Source organism: Pavona decussata, unplaced genomic scaffold (genome assembly GCF_977016875.1).
Source record: "Pavona decussata unplaced genomic scaffold, jaPavDecu1.1 SCAFFOLD_108, whole genome shotgun sequence".
Classification (NCBI taxonomy): Eukaryota; Metazoa; Cnidaria; class Anthozoa; order Scleractinia; family Agariciidae; genus Pavona; species Pavona decussata.
In genome coordinates, this window is record NW_028145522.1 from 167501 (window position 1) to 184642 (window position 17142).

At 37.2% G+C, this 17142-nt stretch overlaps 3 protein-coding genes across 3 annotated transcripts in view; all 3 read left to right on the forward strand.

Annotated features, from left to right (window-relative positions):
• Positions 1-112, forward strand: part of LOC146470954 (uncharacterized) — a 411-nt gene extending 299 nt beyond the window's left edge. Inside the window, exon 1 of the mRNA XM_085121381.1 lies at positions 1-112. This exon is cut by the window's left edge and continues 299 nt beyond it. Coding sequence (XP_084977507.1) covers positions 1-112 — 112 coding nt within the window.
• LOC146470953 (uncharacterized) overlaps positions 1-17142 on the forward strand; it is a 174279-nt gene that overhangs the window by 3720 nt on the left and 153417 nt on the right. The window lies entirely within an intron of this gene.
• Positions 3405-17142, forward strand: part of LOC146470955 (mitochondrial inner membrane protein Mpv17-like) — a 35580-nt gene continuing 21842 nt past the window's right edge. The window contains exon 1 of the mRNA XM_085121380.1: positions 3405-3551. Within this exon, the coding sequence (XP_084977506.1) occupies positions 3470-3551 (82 nt within the window). The 5' untranslated portion in view covers positions 3405-3469. The remainder of the gene's footprint in view (positions 3552-17142) is intronic.

Sequence of the window (17142 nt, forward strand, 5' to 3'; positions counted from 1 at the left end):
AGTACCAGTACCAGCACCTGTGAAAGACCCACCTACAGGAGTAGCAGCAGCGACTAGAAGCAGACGTCAGATTAAGTTACCTGCTAGTTTCAAGGACTTAAAGATGACCTAGTTTTACTCAGAGACATTGAACTTTTCGTTTTGTTTTGTTGCAACTCAGGAACGTTGAACTTTTGCCCATTTTGCTGCCATTGTTGATTGGGCTCACAGTTTTCTTAATGCATTGTTGTGTTTACTACTTAGAAGGACATTTTTGAGACCATTACTCGTAACTTCATTGTAGCATAAGTTCTATCTTTATTTTCTTTACAAAAGGAAGGGTGTAACGTTACGTGATAGTTGTTATCCAATAGGATGCGAGATTTTACATGTGCTCGCCATCTTGTACAGGAGTTCTTAAGTGATCCGTCTCATGGATTAAAATATCACTTGTTTACGTTTAAAAGAACTCTGTTTGTTGCTGTACAAAGCCACAACGTTACAATTCCCATTACTAAAAGCTTTTCTCTTCTTTCAAGTAATTCTGCAACCTCAGCTTAATTCGTTAGTTATTTATAACAAATAATTTATTTTATTACAGCGTGGGTTGTAACAAGTGCTCCATGTAAATATAATCACGAATTCATGATTTTAACGCTCAATTTCAGTAGAACTGAAAATAAAAGAAGTCTGTCACTGAAGTTTTCTAATGTCTCAAATTTGCGTGGCTTGGGACTTTCTGATAGTCATTTTATAGAGTGGCTAGTGTACAAGAAACCTGTAGAGCCCCATTCTTGGAGACCCAGGAGCGAGACTTGGTGCCACGCCAGCATAGGTAGCCTAATCTCTGTGAGCATTTGGAGCGTTTGGACGTCACGTTGTAATTTGTGTGTCACAATCTGAGTCACGTAATGGCGTAAATTATAAGGGTTTGTATGGAAATTTGCTAACGTGTTTAGGAGTCGGACTAAGGCATGAATTGAACAAAAATGCCTTTCCTTATCTCCTTGATACCCAAAACCCACTGGAATCGCGCTGAAACGGTACAATACGCCACACAAACACTGTCAAGGTATCAAGGAGAGAAGGTAAGCCATTTTTGTTCGATTCATGCTCTTTATTTCCGACTCTTAAACACGTTAGCAAATTCCCATACAAACCCTTATAATTTACGCCATTGTGTGACTCAGATTGTGACACACCAATTACAACGTGACGTTACAAAGATCCAAACGCTCACAGAGATTGGTTTGCCTGTGCTGGCGTGGCACCAAGTCTCACTCCTGGGTCTCCAAGAACGTGGTTCAATTGGTTTTTTGTACATTAGCCACCCTATAAAATGACTATCAGAACGTCCCAAGCCACGCAAAATTTGAGACATTAGAAAACTCGTGACGGTCTCTGCTTCTTGTATCAACTTTCCTAAATCCCCATACAAACTCTTATAATTTACGCCATTGCGTAACTCAGATCGTGACACTCGAGGTTACAAAGATCTAAACGCTCACAGAGCTTGGGTGACCTGTGGCACCAGACAGTCTTGTGGTTCTTGCCATGTGCTTTCGTGTTTGTTTCAGCGTCAGTGAATTCCAGCAGTCCCCACCCCCTCCCCCCTTCGGGGCATTAGTGGGACATTTTTCCATGTTATCCCGTACCGAACTCTTCTCCCCTCCCCCCCCCCCACCCCAGTAGGAATATGCTACTTAGTAATATTAGCTGAATCAGTCACCTCACCATGAGAACGAATATGATGGTGTTTCATTGATTGAGGATGTACACTTCCTAACAGTTTTCCTCCGGCATGTTACAGGGTTTTCTACCCAAGTTTACCTTGTTTTGATCCTTCCATTTTTTTAGATACAAATACTTTCTTTGCAAAGAAATGCATTCCTTCGTACTCAACAGATAGGAATGCATTCTTTTGCACAAGGCTTCCCTCCACGAGGTTTGGTCAATGTTGTTTAAAATTTATCAATTACATCCTAACATGGTTCAGTAAATCGGTGCCCACACTCTACGCTAGCAATTTTTTTCCATGATACTTGCTGAACAACTAGGCGTTCTCTTCTTAACAGAATTCGTCAGCCTATCCGATTTAGCTCCATCTATTTTTGCAGTTTCTTAATCTTGTAATAGCTTAAATACAACTCATGTTCTGATAAAAGTCCTTCTGGAAGAGCTGCTTGCAAACGGCTTTTAGATAAGGGCAGCTGGCACACACCACCCCCCGGGGGATACTCCCAAAAATGATCGATAGGGGTGTGCCGCGAAGGTTCTCGAACCCTGACCCAATTTAAAGGTAAAGGAACGGAAAACGGATACCCTTTATAACGAGTCAAGTCCAAGCAACAACCGTGGACGATAATCCTGCTGGTATACGTTGGATCAATTGTTGATCTGATCGGCTTAATAAATACAAATGATAAAAGAAGCAGAGACCGATACAACGTAGAATTACGGTTTAAAGGTTACTATATTTCGGCTGGCCAAACCAGCCTTCTTCAGGTATAATGAAAATTTACATTGGGACATACGCTTATAAAGCTGACAAATATTTGCGCAATAGCGGAACTACGTAAAACTAAATTGATTGACAGTATAAAATCTGAAGCAAATGAAATAATAATAATAACAAAAAATAAAAAAATAATCCTTTATAAATGATCCTTTATAAGGACCGAACCCGAAAATTGACACCCTATTCAACAGACCCAAACAACGGCTAATGTACGGGAATAAACACAAACTTTCTCTATGAAAATCGCTTTTCTAGTACTTCAGCGGACACTTCAGTTAAAAAAAAAAAACTTTTTTCATAAAACGTGGCCCTTACAAGCTTCAATTCAACTGATACAATTTAGGTACCCTCTGTAAGGACTAATCAAGGAACACGTTGCTAAATGAGGAAAAAATGATACCTTTTTAAGGACTAAGAACCTCAAAAACCATACCCTATCTCGTGCCACGTACGTACCTATATAGCCCATATATGGAAGAACCCCCCTCCTCCTCCTTGTGCCCACGTGCCGACCAAAAAGCCTGAGGACTCTGAGGACAAGATTGGATTTACAAACTTTACAAATGGAGCAAATATGAGGCCTCTTTAGTCCATTTCACTTGCGTTTACCGGAGCCTTTTGATGAAAAAGGCAATGGGCGCTTCTGCTATCAGGAGCTCATTAACTGGTGCAAATAAGTAGCCCTGCATTGCCTGACTTTGACGACTGTGTTTTGTATTTTAGATATTTCTAGCTTTAAAAAAGAAAAAAAAAATCTTTTTAACCGCAGTCCTCAGGTTCTTTGGAATTTTGCCAGCGGCTGCCTGCTGTGTTGTCTTGGGTACGAGATTCGCAGGAGGTGGACCTAGGAACTAGTATTACATTCTTGTTCCCAGTGTCTCTCCGTCTTCCGGTCGCTAAATTCCAACATGGCGGGCAGTTTACAACCGGGTGCGACTGTGAATTACGGAATTTTTGCGTAGACGTCGTATAATGAGCATCCTTACAAGAGCTTGGGCAAAATATCAACAGCTTCTCATAACAAATCCTTGGAAAACACAAACAATAGGGACAGGTAAGATCGATAAGACAGAAAAACCTTATAAACAACAAACACGCATTCAGCACAATCATGTGCATGGGGTTTTCGGTTTCAAATTTAAAAGCTTAATCAAAGTTGAATGGTGGACATCCATTTTAGGGTATACAAAACGTAGCTAGATTGATGGCATTTCCTTTGTAAACTCTACACAAATACAACAGTTGTCTGTTGTAAATTATAAAAATGTCGTCAAAATCTAATTGTTCTGGAAATTAATATTTTGTCAAACTTACTTTTTACATGTACATAATGCGTCAGTTGGTTCCAGTAGTGCCCAAACCTACCTCGGGACATTTGTCGGCCTCGTGATTCTCACCTCAAAACACTGTCACTTACTTTCACTTATAATTTCTTAGGCAAAGATGATAAATTTGTGATTAAGTTTGTCTAAATCGGATAAAAATGAGACGATAGATTGGAGCATTATTTCAGAATACCCGTCCACCTGCAAGGTGCACTACTCTAAAATCTGTGGTCTGTGCTACCGTGCTCAACAGATGAATAAGTAATTGATCTAAGTATTAAACTGGAGTGCTACTGCGGTCCGCAGTCCTCTAGTGGATGAATAAGTAATTGATTTAAGTATTAAACTGGAGTGCTACTGCGGTCCGCAGTCCCCTAGTGGATGAATAAGTAATTGCTCTAAGTATTAAACTGGAGTGCTACTGCGGTCTGCAGTCCCCTAGTGGATGAATAAGTAATTGCTCTAAGTATTAAACTGGAGTGCTACTGCGGTCTGCAGTCTCGTAGTAACGCTTACAGAACAAGGCAAACACTATGCAAATTAAATGACTGCGGGACTGCTGTAGCAGGTTTTTAAGTTCGACATTTTAGAGGCCGGGTATTCTAGAATCTAGCCAATAGATCCACAGAATGAATCGTCACTGAGGTGCAATGCAGAGAAATAAGACAAATGCCCGGATCAGATGCCGTACTTCACACGAGCCACATCAAATTTGAATTTAGATCCACCCAACTTACACTGTAATTTATCCCAGCTGAATTGATTAACATGCTGAACTTAATTCAGCTGTACATGTACTTCACACAAGCCACATCAAATTTCAATTTAGGCCTACCCAAATTAATTTCTCCCAGCTGAATTGATTCAGACGCTGAACTTAATTCAGCCGTACTTCGCATCAGCTACATCAAATTTGAATTTAGGCCTACCCAAATTAATTTCTCCCAGCTGAATTGATTTAGACGCTGAACTTAATTCATCCCTACTTCGCATATTAGCTACATAAAATTTGAATTTAGGCCTACCCAAATTAATTTCTCCCAGCTGAATTGATTCAGACGCTCAACTAAATTCAGCCGTACTTCGCATAAGCTACATCAAATTTAAGTTTAGGCCTACCCAAATTAATTTCTCCCAGCTAAATTGATTCAGACGCTGAACTTAATTCATCCCTACTTCGCATAAGCTACATCAAATTTGAATTTAGGCCTACCCAAATTAATTTCTCCCAGCTGAATTGATTCAGACGCTGAACTTAATTCATCCCTACTTCGCATAAGCTACATAAAATTTGAATTTAGGCCTAGCCAAATTAATTTCTCCCAGCTGAATTGATTCAGACGCTGAACTTAATTCATCCCTACTTCGCATAAGCTACATCAAATTTGAATTTAGGCCTACCCATATTATTTTCTCCCAGCTGAATTGATTCAGACGCTGAACTTAATTCATCCCTCCTTCGCATAAGCTACATAAAATTTGAATTTAGGCCTAGCCAAATTAATTTCTCCCAGCTGAATTGATTCAGACGCTGAACTTAATTCATCCCTACTTCGCATAAGCTACATAAAATTTGAATTTAGGCCTACCCAAATTAATTTCTCCCAGCTGAATTGATTCAGACGCTGAACTTAACTCATCCCTACTTCGCATAAGCTACCTCAAATTTGAATTTAGGTCTAGCCAAATTAATTTTTCCCAGCTGAATTGATTCAGACGCTGAACTTAATTCAGCCGTACTTCACATAAGCTACATCAAATTTAAGTTTAGCCCTACCCAAATTAATTTCTCCCAGCTAAATTGATTCAGACGCTGAACTTAATTCATCCCTACTTCGCATAAGCTACATAAAATTTGAATTTAGGCCTACCCAAATTAATTTCTCTCAGCTGAATTGATTCAGACGCTGAACTTAATTCATCCCTACTTCGCATAAGCTACATAAAATTTGAATTTAGGCCTACCCAAATTAATTTCTCCCAGCTGAATTGATTCAGATGCTGAACTTAATTCATCCCTACTTCGCATAAGCTACATCAAATTTGAATTTAGGCCTACCCATATTATTTTCTCCCAGCTGAATTGATTCAGACGCTGAACTTAATTCATCCCTACTTCGCATAAGCTACATAAAATTTGAATTTAGGCCTAGCCAAATTAATTTCTCCCAGCTGAATTGATTCAGACGCTGAACTTAATTCATCCCTACTTCGCATAAGCTACATAAAATTTGAATTTAGGCCTACCCAAATTAATTTCTCCCAGCTGAATTGATTCAGACGCTGAACTTAATTCATCCCTACTTCGCATAAGCTACCTCAAATTTGAATTTAGGTCTACCCAAATTAATTTTTCCCAGCTGAATTGATTCAGACGCTGAACTTAATTCAGCCGTACTTCGCATAAGCTACATCAAATTTGAATTTAGGCCTACCCAAATTAATTTCTCCCAGCTGAATTGATTTAGACGCTGAACTAAATTCATCCCTACTTCGCATATTAGCTACATAAAATTTGAATTTAGGCCTACCCAAATTAATTTCTCTTACCTGAATTGATTCAGACGCTGAACTAAATTCAGCCGTACCTCGCATAAGCTACATGAAATTTGAATTTAGGCCTACCCAAATTAATTTCTCCCAGCTGAATTGATTTGGACGCTGAACTTAATTCATCCCTACTTCGCATATTAGCTACATAAAATTTGAATTTAGGCCTACCCAAATTAATTTCTCTTACCTGAATTGATTCAGACGCTGAACTAAATTCAGCCGTACCTCGCATAAGCTACATGAAATTTGAATTTAGGCCTACCCAAATTAATTTCTCCCAGCTGAATTGATTTGGACGCTGAACTTAATTCATCCCTACTTCGCATATTAGCTACATAAAATTTGAATTTAGGCCTACCCAAATTAATTTCTCCCAGCTGAATTGATTCAGACGCTGAACTTAATTCATCCCTACTTCGAATAAGCTACATAAAATTTGAATTTAGGCCTACCCAAATTAATTTCTCCCAGCTGAATTGATTCAGACGCTGAACTTAATTCATAACTACCTCGGATAAGCTACATCAAATTTGAATTTAGGCCTACCCATATTAATTTCTCCCAACTGAATTGATTCAGACACTAAACTTAATTCATCCCTACTTCGCATATTAGCTACGTAAAATTTGAATTTAGGCCTACCCAAATTAATTTCTCCCAGCTGAATTGATTCAGACGCTAAACTAACTTCAGCCGTACTTCGCATAAGCTACATCAAATTTGAATTTTGGCCTACCCAAATTAATTTCTCCCAGCTGAATTGATTCAGACGCTAAACTTAATTCATCCCTACTTCGCATAAGCTACATAAAAATTGAATTTAGGCCTACCCAAATTAATTTCTCCCAGCTGAATTGATTCAGACGCTGAACTTAATTCATCCCTACTTCGCATAAGCTACATCAAATTTGAATTTAGGCCTACCCATATTATTTTCTTCCAGCTGAATTGATTCAGACGCTGAACTTAATTCATCCCTACTTCGCATAAGCTACATAAAATTTGAATTTAGGCCTAGCCAAATTAATTTCTCCCAGCTGAATTGATTCAGACGCTGAACTTAATTCATCCCTACTTCGCATAAACTACATAAAATTTGAATTTAGGCCTACCCAAATTAATTTCTCCCAGCTGAATTGATTCAGACGCTGAACTTAATTCATCCCTACTTCGCATAAGCTACCTCAAATTTGAATTTAGGTCTACCCAAATTAATTTTTCCCAGCTGAATTGATTCAGACGCTGAACTTAATGTAGCCGTACTTCGCATAAGCTACATCAAATTTAAGTTTAGCCCTACCCAAATTAATTTCTCCCAGCTAAATTGATTCAGACGCTGAACTTAATTCATCCCTACTTCGCATAAGGTACATCAAATTTGAATTTAGGCCTACCCAAATTAATTTCTCCCAGCTGAATTGATTCAGACGCTGAACTTAATTCATCCCTACTTCGCATAAGCTACAGAAAATTTGAATTTAGGCCTACCCAAATTAATTTCTCCCAGCTGAATTGATTTAGACGCTGAACTTAATTCATCCCTACTTCGCATAAGCTACATCAAATTTGAATTTAGGCCTACCCATATTATTTTCTTCCAGTTGAATTGATTCAGACGCTGACCTTAATTCATCCCTACTTCGCATAAGCTACATAAAATTTGAATTTAGGCCTAGCCAAATTAATTTCTCCCAGCTGAATTGATTCAGACGCTGAACTTAATTCATCCCTACTTCGCATAAGCTACATAAAATTTGACTTTAGACCTACCCAAATTAATTTCTCCCAGCTGAATTGATTCAGACGCTGAACTTAATTCATCCCTACTTCGCATAAGCTACCTCAAATTTGAATTTAGGTCTACCCAAATTAATTTTTCCCAGCTGAATTGATTCAGACGCTGAACTTAATTCAGCCGTACTTCGCATAAGCTACATCAAATTTGAATTTAGGCCTACCCAAATTAATTTCTCCCAGCTGAATTGATTTAGACGCTGAACTTAATTCATCCCTACTTCGCATATTAGCTACATAAAATTTGAATTTAGGCCTACCCAAATTAATTTCTCTTACCTGAATTGATTCAGACGCTGAACTAAATTCAGCCGTACCTCGCATAAGCTATATGAAATTTGAATTTAGGCCTACCCAAATTAATTTCTCCCAGCTGAATTGATTTGGACGCTGAACTTAATTCATCCCTACTTCGCATATTAGCTACATAAAATTTGAATTTAGGCCTACCCAAATTAATTTCTCCCAGCTGAATTGATTCAGACGCTAAACTTAATTCATAACTACCTCGGGTAAGCTACATCAAATTTGAATTTAGGCCTACCCATATTAATTTCTGCCAGCTGAATTGATTCAGACGCTGAACTAAATTCAGCCGTACTTCGCATAAGCTAGATCAAATTTGAATTTTGGCCTACCCAAATTAATTTCTCCCAGCTGAATTGATTCAGACGCTAAACTTAATTCATCCCTACTTCGCATAAGCTACATAAAATTTGAATTTAGGCCTACCCAAATTAATTTCTCCCAGCTGAATTGATTCAGACGCTGAACTTAATTCATCCCTACTTCGCATAAGCTACAGAAAATTTGAATTTAGGCCTACCCAAATTAATTTCTCCCAGGTGAATTGATTCAGACGCTAAACTAAATTCAGCCGTACTTCGCATAAGCTACATCAAATTTGAATTTTGGCCTACCCAAATTAATTTTTCCCAGCTGAATTGATTCAGACGCTAAACTTAATTCATCCCTACTTCTCATAAGCTACATAAAATTTGAATTTAGGCCTACCCAAATTAATTTCTTCCAGCTGAATTGATTCAGACGCTGAACTTGATTCATCCCTACTTCGCATAAGCTACATAAACTTTGAATTTAGGCCTAGCCAAATTAATTTCTCCCAGCTGAATTGATTCAGACGCTGAACTTAATTCATCCCTACTTCGCATAAGCTACATCAAATTTGAATTTAGGCCTAGCCAAATTAATTTCTCCCAGCTGAATTGATTTAGACGCTGAACTTAATTCATCCCTACTTAGCATAAGGTACCTCAAATTTGAATTTAGGTCTACCCAAATTAATTTTTCCCAGCTGAATTGATTCAGATGCTGAACTTAATTTAGCCGTACTTCGCATAAGCTACATCAAATTTAAGTTTAGCCCTACCCAAATTAATTTCTCCCAGCTAAATTGATTCAGACGCTGAACTTAATTCATCCCTACTTCGCATAAGCTACATCAAATTTGAATTTAGGCCTACCAAAATTAATTTCTCCCAGCTGAATTGATTCAGACGCTGATAACTTAATTCATCCCTACTTCGCATAAGCTACATAAAATTTGAATTTAGGCCTACCCAAATTAATTTCTCCCAGCTGAATTGATTCAGACGCTGAACTTAATTCAGCCGTACTTCGCATAAGCTACATCAAATTTGAATTTAGGCCTACCCAAATTAATTTCTCCCAGCTGAATTGATTTAGACGCTGAACTTAATTCATCCCTACTTCGCATATTAGCTACATAAAATTTGAATTTAGGCCTACCCAAATTAATTTCTCTTACCTGAATTGATTCAGACGCTGAACTAAATTCAGCCGTACCTCGCATAAGCTACATGAAATTTGAATTTAGGCCTACCCAAAGTAATTTCTCCCAGCTGAATTGATTTGGACGCTGAACTTAATTCATCCCTACTTCGCATATTAGCTACATAAAATTTGAATTTAGGCCTACCCAAATTAATTTCTCCCAGCTGAATTGATTCAGACGCTAAACTTAATTCATAACTACCTTGGATAAGCTACATCAAATTTGAATTTAGGCCTACCCATAGTAATTTCTGCCAGCTGAATTGATTCAGACGCTGAACTAAATTCAGCCGTACCTCGCATAAGCTATATGAAATTTGAATTTAGGCCTACCCAAATTAATTTCTCCCAGCTGAATTGATTTGGACGCTGAACTTAATTCATCCCTACTTCGCATATTAGCTACATAAAATTTGAATTTAGGCCTACCCAAATTAATTTCTCCCAGCTGAATTGATTCAGACGCTAAACTTAATTCATAACTACCTCGGGTAAGCTACATCAAATTTGAATTTAGGCCTACCCATATTAATTTCTGCCAGCTGAATTGATTCAGACGCTGAACTAAATTCAGCCGTACTTCGCATAAGCTAGATCAAATTTGAATTTTGGCCTACCCAAATTAATTTCTCCCAGCTGAATTGATTCAGACGCTAAACTTAATTCATCCCTACTTCGCATAAGCTACATAAAATTTGAATTTAGGCCTACCCAAATTAATTTCTCCCAGCTGAATTGATTCAGACGCTGAACTTAATTCATCCCTACTTCGCATAAGCTACAGAAAATTTGAATTTAGGCCTACCCAAATTAATTTCTCCCAGGTGAATTGATTCAGACGCTAAACTAAATTCAGCCGTACTTCGCATAAGCTACATCAAATTTGAATTTTGGCCTACCCAAATTAATTTTTCCCAGCTGAATTGATTCAGACGCTAAACTTAATTCATCCCTACTTCTCATAAGCTACATAAAATTTGAATTTAGGCCTACCCAAATTAATTTCTTCCAGCTGAATTGATTCAGACGCTGAACTTGATTCATCCCTACTTCGCATAAGCTACATAAACTTTGAATTTAGGCCTAGCCAAATTAATTTCTCCCAGCTGAATTGATTCAGACGCTGAACTTAATTCATCCCTACTTCGCATAAGCTACATCAAATTTGAATTTAGGCCTAGCCAAATTAATTTCTCCCAGCTGAATTGATTTAGACGCTGAACTTAATTCATCCCTACTTAGCATAAGGTACCTCAAATTTGAATTTAGGTCTACCCAAATTAATTTTTCCCAGCTGAATTGATTCAGATGCTGAACTTAATTTAGCCGTACTTCGCATAAGCTACATCAAATTTAAGTTTAGCCCTACCCAAATTAATTTCTCCCAGCTAAATTGATTCAGACGCTGAACTTAATTCATCCCTACTTCGCATAAGCTACATCAAATTTGAATTTAGGCCTACCAAAATTAATTTCTCCCAGCTGAATTGATTCAGACGCTGATAACTTAATTCATCCCTACTTCGCATAAGCTACATAAAATTTGAATTTAGGCCTACCCAAATTAATTTCTCCCAGCTGAATTGATTCAGACGCTGAACTTAATTCAGCCGTACTTCGCATAAGCTACATCAAATTTGAATTTAGGCCTACCCAAATTAATTTCTCCCAGCTGAATTGATTTAGACGCTGAACTTAATTCATCCCTACTTCGCATATTAGCTACATAAAATTTGAATTTAGGCCTACCCAAATTAATTTCTCTTACCTGAATTGATTCAGACGCTGAACTAAATTCAGCCGTACCTCGCATAAGCTACATGAAATTTGAATTTAGGCCTACCCAAAGTAATTTCTCCCAGCTGAATTGATTTGGACGCTGAACTTAATTCATCCCTACTTCGCATATTAGCTACATAAAATTTGAATTTAGGCCTACCCAAATTAATTTCTCCCAGCTGAATTGATTCAGACGCTAAACTTAATTCATAACTACCTTGGATAAGCTACATCAAATTTGAATTTAGGCCTACCCATAGTAATTTCTGCCAGCTGAATTGATTCAGACGCTGAACTAAATTCAGCCGTACTTCGCATAAGCTACATCAAATTTGAATTTTGGCCTACCCAAATTAATTTCTCCCAGCTGAATTGATTCAGACGCTAAACTTAATTCATCCCTACTTCGCATAAGCTACATAAAATTTGAATTTAGGCCTACCCAAATTAATTTCTCCCAGCTGAATTGATTCAGACGCTGAACTTAATTCATCCCTACTTCGCATAAGCTACATCCAATTTGAATTTAGGCCTACCCAAATTAATTTCTCCCAGCTGAATTGATTCAGACGCTAAACTAAATTCAGCCGTACTTCGCATAAGCTACATCAAATTTGAATTTTGGCCTACCCAAATTAATTTCTCCCAGCTGAATTGATTCAGACGCTAAACTTAATTCATCCCTACTTCTCATAAGCTACATAAAATTTGAATTTAGGCCTACCCAAATTAATTTCTTCCAGCTGAATTGATTCAGACGCTGAACTTAATTCATCCCTACTTCGCATAAGCTACATAAACTTTGAATTTAGGCCTAGCCAAATTAATTTCTCCCAGCTGAATTGATTCAGACGCTGAACTTAATTCATCCCTACTTCTCATAAGCTACATCAAATTTGAATTTAGGCCTAGCTAAATTAATTTCTCCCAGCTGAATTGATTTAGACGCTGAACTTAATTCATCCCTACTTCGCATAAGCTACCTCAAATTTGAATTTAGGTCTACCCAAATTAATTTTTCCCAGCTGAATTGATTCAGATGCTGAACTTAATTTAGCCGTACTTCGCATAAGCTACATCAAATTTAAGTTTAGCCCTACCCAAATTAATTTCTCCCAGCTAAATTGATTCAGACGCTGAACTTAATTCATCCCTACTTCGCATAAGCTACATCAAATTTGAATTTAGGCCTACCAAAATTAATTTCTCCCAGCTGAATTGATTCAGACGCTGATAACTTAATTCATCCCTACTTCGCATAAGCTACATAAAATTTGAATTTAGGCCTACCCAAATTAATTTCTCCCAGCTGAATTGAATTAGACGCTGAACTTAATTCATCCCTACTTCGCATAAGCTACATCAAATTTGAATTTAGGCCTACCCAAATTAATTTCTCCCAGCTGAATTGATTCAGACGCTGAACTTAATTCATCTTTACTTCGCATAAGCTACCTCAAATTTGAATTCAGGTCTACCCAAATTAATTTTCCCCAGCTGAATTGATTCAGACGCTGAACTTAATTCAGCCGTACTTCGCATAAGCTACATTAAATTTGAATTTAGGCCTACCCAAATTAATTTCTCCCTGCTGAATTTATTTAGACGCTGAACTTAATTCATCCCTACTTCGCATATTAGCTACATAAAATTTGAATTTAGGCCTACCCAAATTAATTTCTCTTACCTAAATTGATTCAGACGCTGAACTAAATTCAGCCGTACCTCGCATAAGCTACATGAAATTTGAATTTAGGCCTACCCAAATTAATTTCTCCCAGCTGAATTGATTTGGACGCTGAACTTAATTCATCCGTACTTTGCATATTAGCTACATAAAATTTGAATTTAGGCCTACCCAAATTAATTTTTCCCAGCTGAATTGATTCAGACGCTAAACTTAATTCTTTGCTACTTCGCATAAGCTTCATAAAATTTGAATTTAGGCCTACCCAAATTAATTTCTCCCAGCTGAATTGATTCAGACGCTGAACTTAATTCATAACTACCTCGGATAAGCTACATCAAATTTGAATTTAGGCCTACCCATATTAATTTCTCCCAACTGAATTGATTCAGACACTAAACTTAAAACATCCCTACTTCGCATATTAGCTACGTAAAATTTGAATTTAGGCCTACCCAAATTAATTTCTGCCAGCTGAATTGATTCAGACGCTGAACTAAATTCAGCCGTACTTCGCATAAGCTACATCAAATTTGAATTTTGGCCTACCCAAATTAATTTCTTCCAGCTGAATTGATTTGGACGCTGAACTTAATTCATCCGTACTTCGCATATTAACTACATAAAATTTGAATTTAGGCCTACCCAAATTAATTTCTCCTAGCTGAATTGATTCAGACGCTAAACTTCATTCATCCCTACTTCGCATAAGCTACATAAAATTTGAATTTAGGCCTACCCAAATTAATTTCTCCCAGCTGAATTGATTCAGACGCTGAATTTAATTCATCCCTACTTCGCATAAGCTACATCAAATTTGAATTTAGGCCTACCCAAATTAATTTCTCCCAGCTAAATTGATTTAGACGCTCAACTTAATTCAGCCGTACTTTCCGTAAGCTACATAAAATTTGAATTGAGGTCTACCCAAATTAATTTCTCCCAGCTGAATTGATTTAGACGCTGAAATCAAGTCAGCGGTGCTTCTCATAAGGTACATTAAATTTGAATTTAAGTCTACCCAAATTAATTTCTTTCAGCTGAATTAATTCAGACGCTGAACTTAATTCAGCCGTACTTCCAATGCAATAAGCTACATAAAATTTGAATTTAGGCCTACCCAAATTAATTTCTACCTGCTGAATTGATTCAGACGCTGAACTTAACTCAGCCGTACTTCGCATCAGCTACATCAAATTTGAATTTAGGCCTACCCAAATTAATTTCTCCCAGCTGAATTGATTCAGACGTTGTACCTAATTCATCCCTACTTCGCATAAGCTACATCAAATTTGAATTTAGGCCTACCCAAATTAATTTCTCCCAGCTGAATTGATTGAGACGCTGAACTTAATTCATCCCTACTTCGCATAAGCTACATCAAATTTGAATTTAGGCCTACCTAAATTAATTTCTCCCAGCTGAATTGATTTAGACGCTGAACTTAATTTATCCCTACTTCGCATAAGCTACATAAAATTTAAATTTAGGCCTACCCAAATTAATTTCTTCTAGCTGAATTGATTCAGACGCTGAACTAAATTCAGCCGTGCTTCGCATAAGCTACATCAAATTTGAATTTAGGCCTACCCAAATTAATTTCTCCCAGCTGAATTGATTCAGACGCTAAACTTCATTCATCCCTACTTCGCATAAGCTACATCAAATTTGAATTTAGGCCTACACAAATTAATTTCTCCCAGCTGAATTGATTCAGACGCTGAACTTAATTCATCCCTACTTCGCATAAGCTACATCAAATTTGAATTTAGGCCTACCCAAATTAATTTCTCCCAGGTGAATTGATTTAGACCCTGAACTTAATTCATCCCTACTTCGCATGAGCTACGTAAAATTTGAATTTAGGCCTACCCAAATTAATTTCTCCCAGCTGAATTGATTCAGACGCTGAACTAAATTCAGCCGTACTTCGCATAAGCTACATCAAATTTGAATTTAGGCCTACCCAAATTAATTTCTCCCAGCTGAATTGATTCAGACGCTCAACTTCATTCATCCCTACTTCGCATAAGCTACATAAAATTTGAATTTAGGTCTACCCAAATTAATTTTTCCCAGCTGAATTGATTCAGACGCTGAACTTAATTCATCCCTACTTCGCATTAGCTACATCAAATTTGAATTTAGACCTACCCAAATTAATATCTTCGAGCTGAATTGATTTAGACGCTGAACTTAATTCAGCCGTACTTCTCATAAGCTACATAAAATTTGAATTTAGGTCTACCCAAATTAATTTCTCCCAGCTGAATTGATTTAGACGCTGAACTTAATTCATCCCTACTTCGCATGAGCTACATAAAATTTGAATTTAGGCCTACCCAAATTAATTTCTCCCAGCTGAATTGATTTAGAGGCTGGACTTAATTCATCCCTACTTCGCATAAGCTACATAAAATTTAAATTTAGGCCAACCCAAATTAATTTCTCCCAGCTGAATTGATTCAGACGCTGAACTAAATTCAGCCGTACTTCGCATAAGCTACATCAAATTTGAATTTAGGCCTACCCAAATTAATTTCTCCCAGCTGAATTGATTCAGACGCTAAACTTCATTCATCCCTACTTCGGATAAGCTACATAAAATTTGAATTTAGGCCTACCCATATTATTTTCTGCCAGCTGAATTGATTTAGACGCTCAACTTAATTCAGCCGTACTTTGCATAAGCTACATAAAATTTTAATTTAGGCCTACCCAAATTAATTTCTCTCAGCTGAATTGATTTAGACGCTGAACTCAAGTCAGCGGTGCTTCTCATAAGCTACATCAAATTTGAATTTAGGCCTACCCAAATTAATTTCTTTCAGCTGAATTGATTCAGACGCTGAACTTAATTCAGCCGTACTTCGCATAAGCTACATCAAATTTGAATTTAGGCCTACCCAAATTAATTTCTCCCAGCTGAATTGATTCAGACGCTGTACTTAATTCATCCCTACTTCGCATAAGCTACATCAAATTTGAATTTAGGCCTACCCAAATTAATTTCTCCCAGCTGAATTGATTCAGACGCTGAACTAAACTAGCCGTACTTCGCATAAGCTACGTCAAATTTGAATTTAGGCCTACCCAAGTTACTTTCTCCCAGCTGAATTGATTCAGACGGTAAACTTAATTCATCCCTACTTCACATAAGCTACATAAAATTTGAATTTAGTCCTACCCAAATTAATTTCTCCCAGCTGAATTGATTCAGACGCTGAACTTAATTCATCCCTACTTCGCATAAGCTACATCAAATTTGAATTTAGTCCTACCCAAATTAATTTCTCCCAGCTGAATTGATTTAAACGCTCAACTTAATTCGGCCGTACTTCCAATAACCTACATAAAATTTGAATTTAGGCCTACCCAAATTAATTTCTCCCAGCTGAATTGATTCAGACGCTGAACTTAATTTATCCCTACTTCGCATAAGCTACATAAAATTTGAATTTAGGCCTACCCAAATTAATTTCTCCCAGCTGAATTGATTCAGACGCTGAACTTAATTTATCCCTACTTCGCATAAGCTACATCAAATTTGAATTTAGTCCTACCCAAATTAATTTCTCCCAGCTGAAATGATTTAAACGCTCAACTTAATTCGGCCGTACTTCCAATAACCTACATAAAATTTGAATTTAGGCCTACCCAAATTAATTTCTCCCAGCTGAATTGATTCAGAC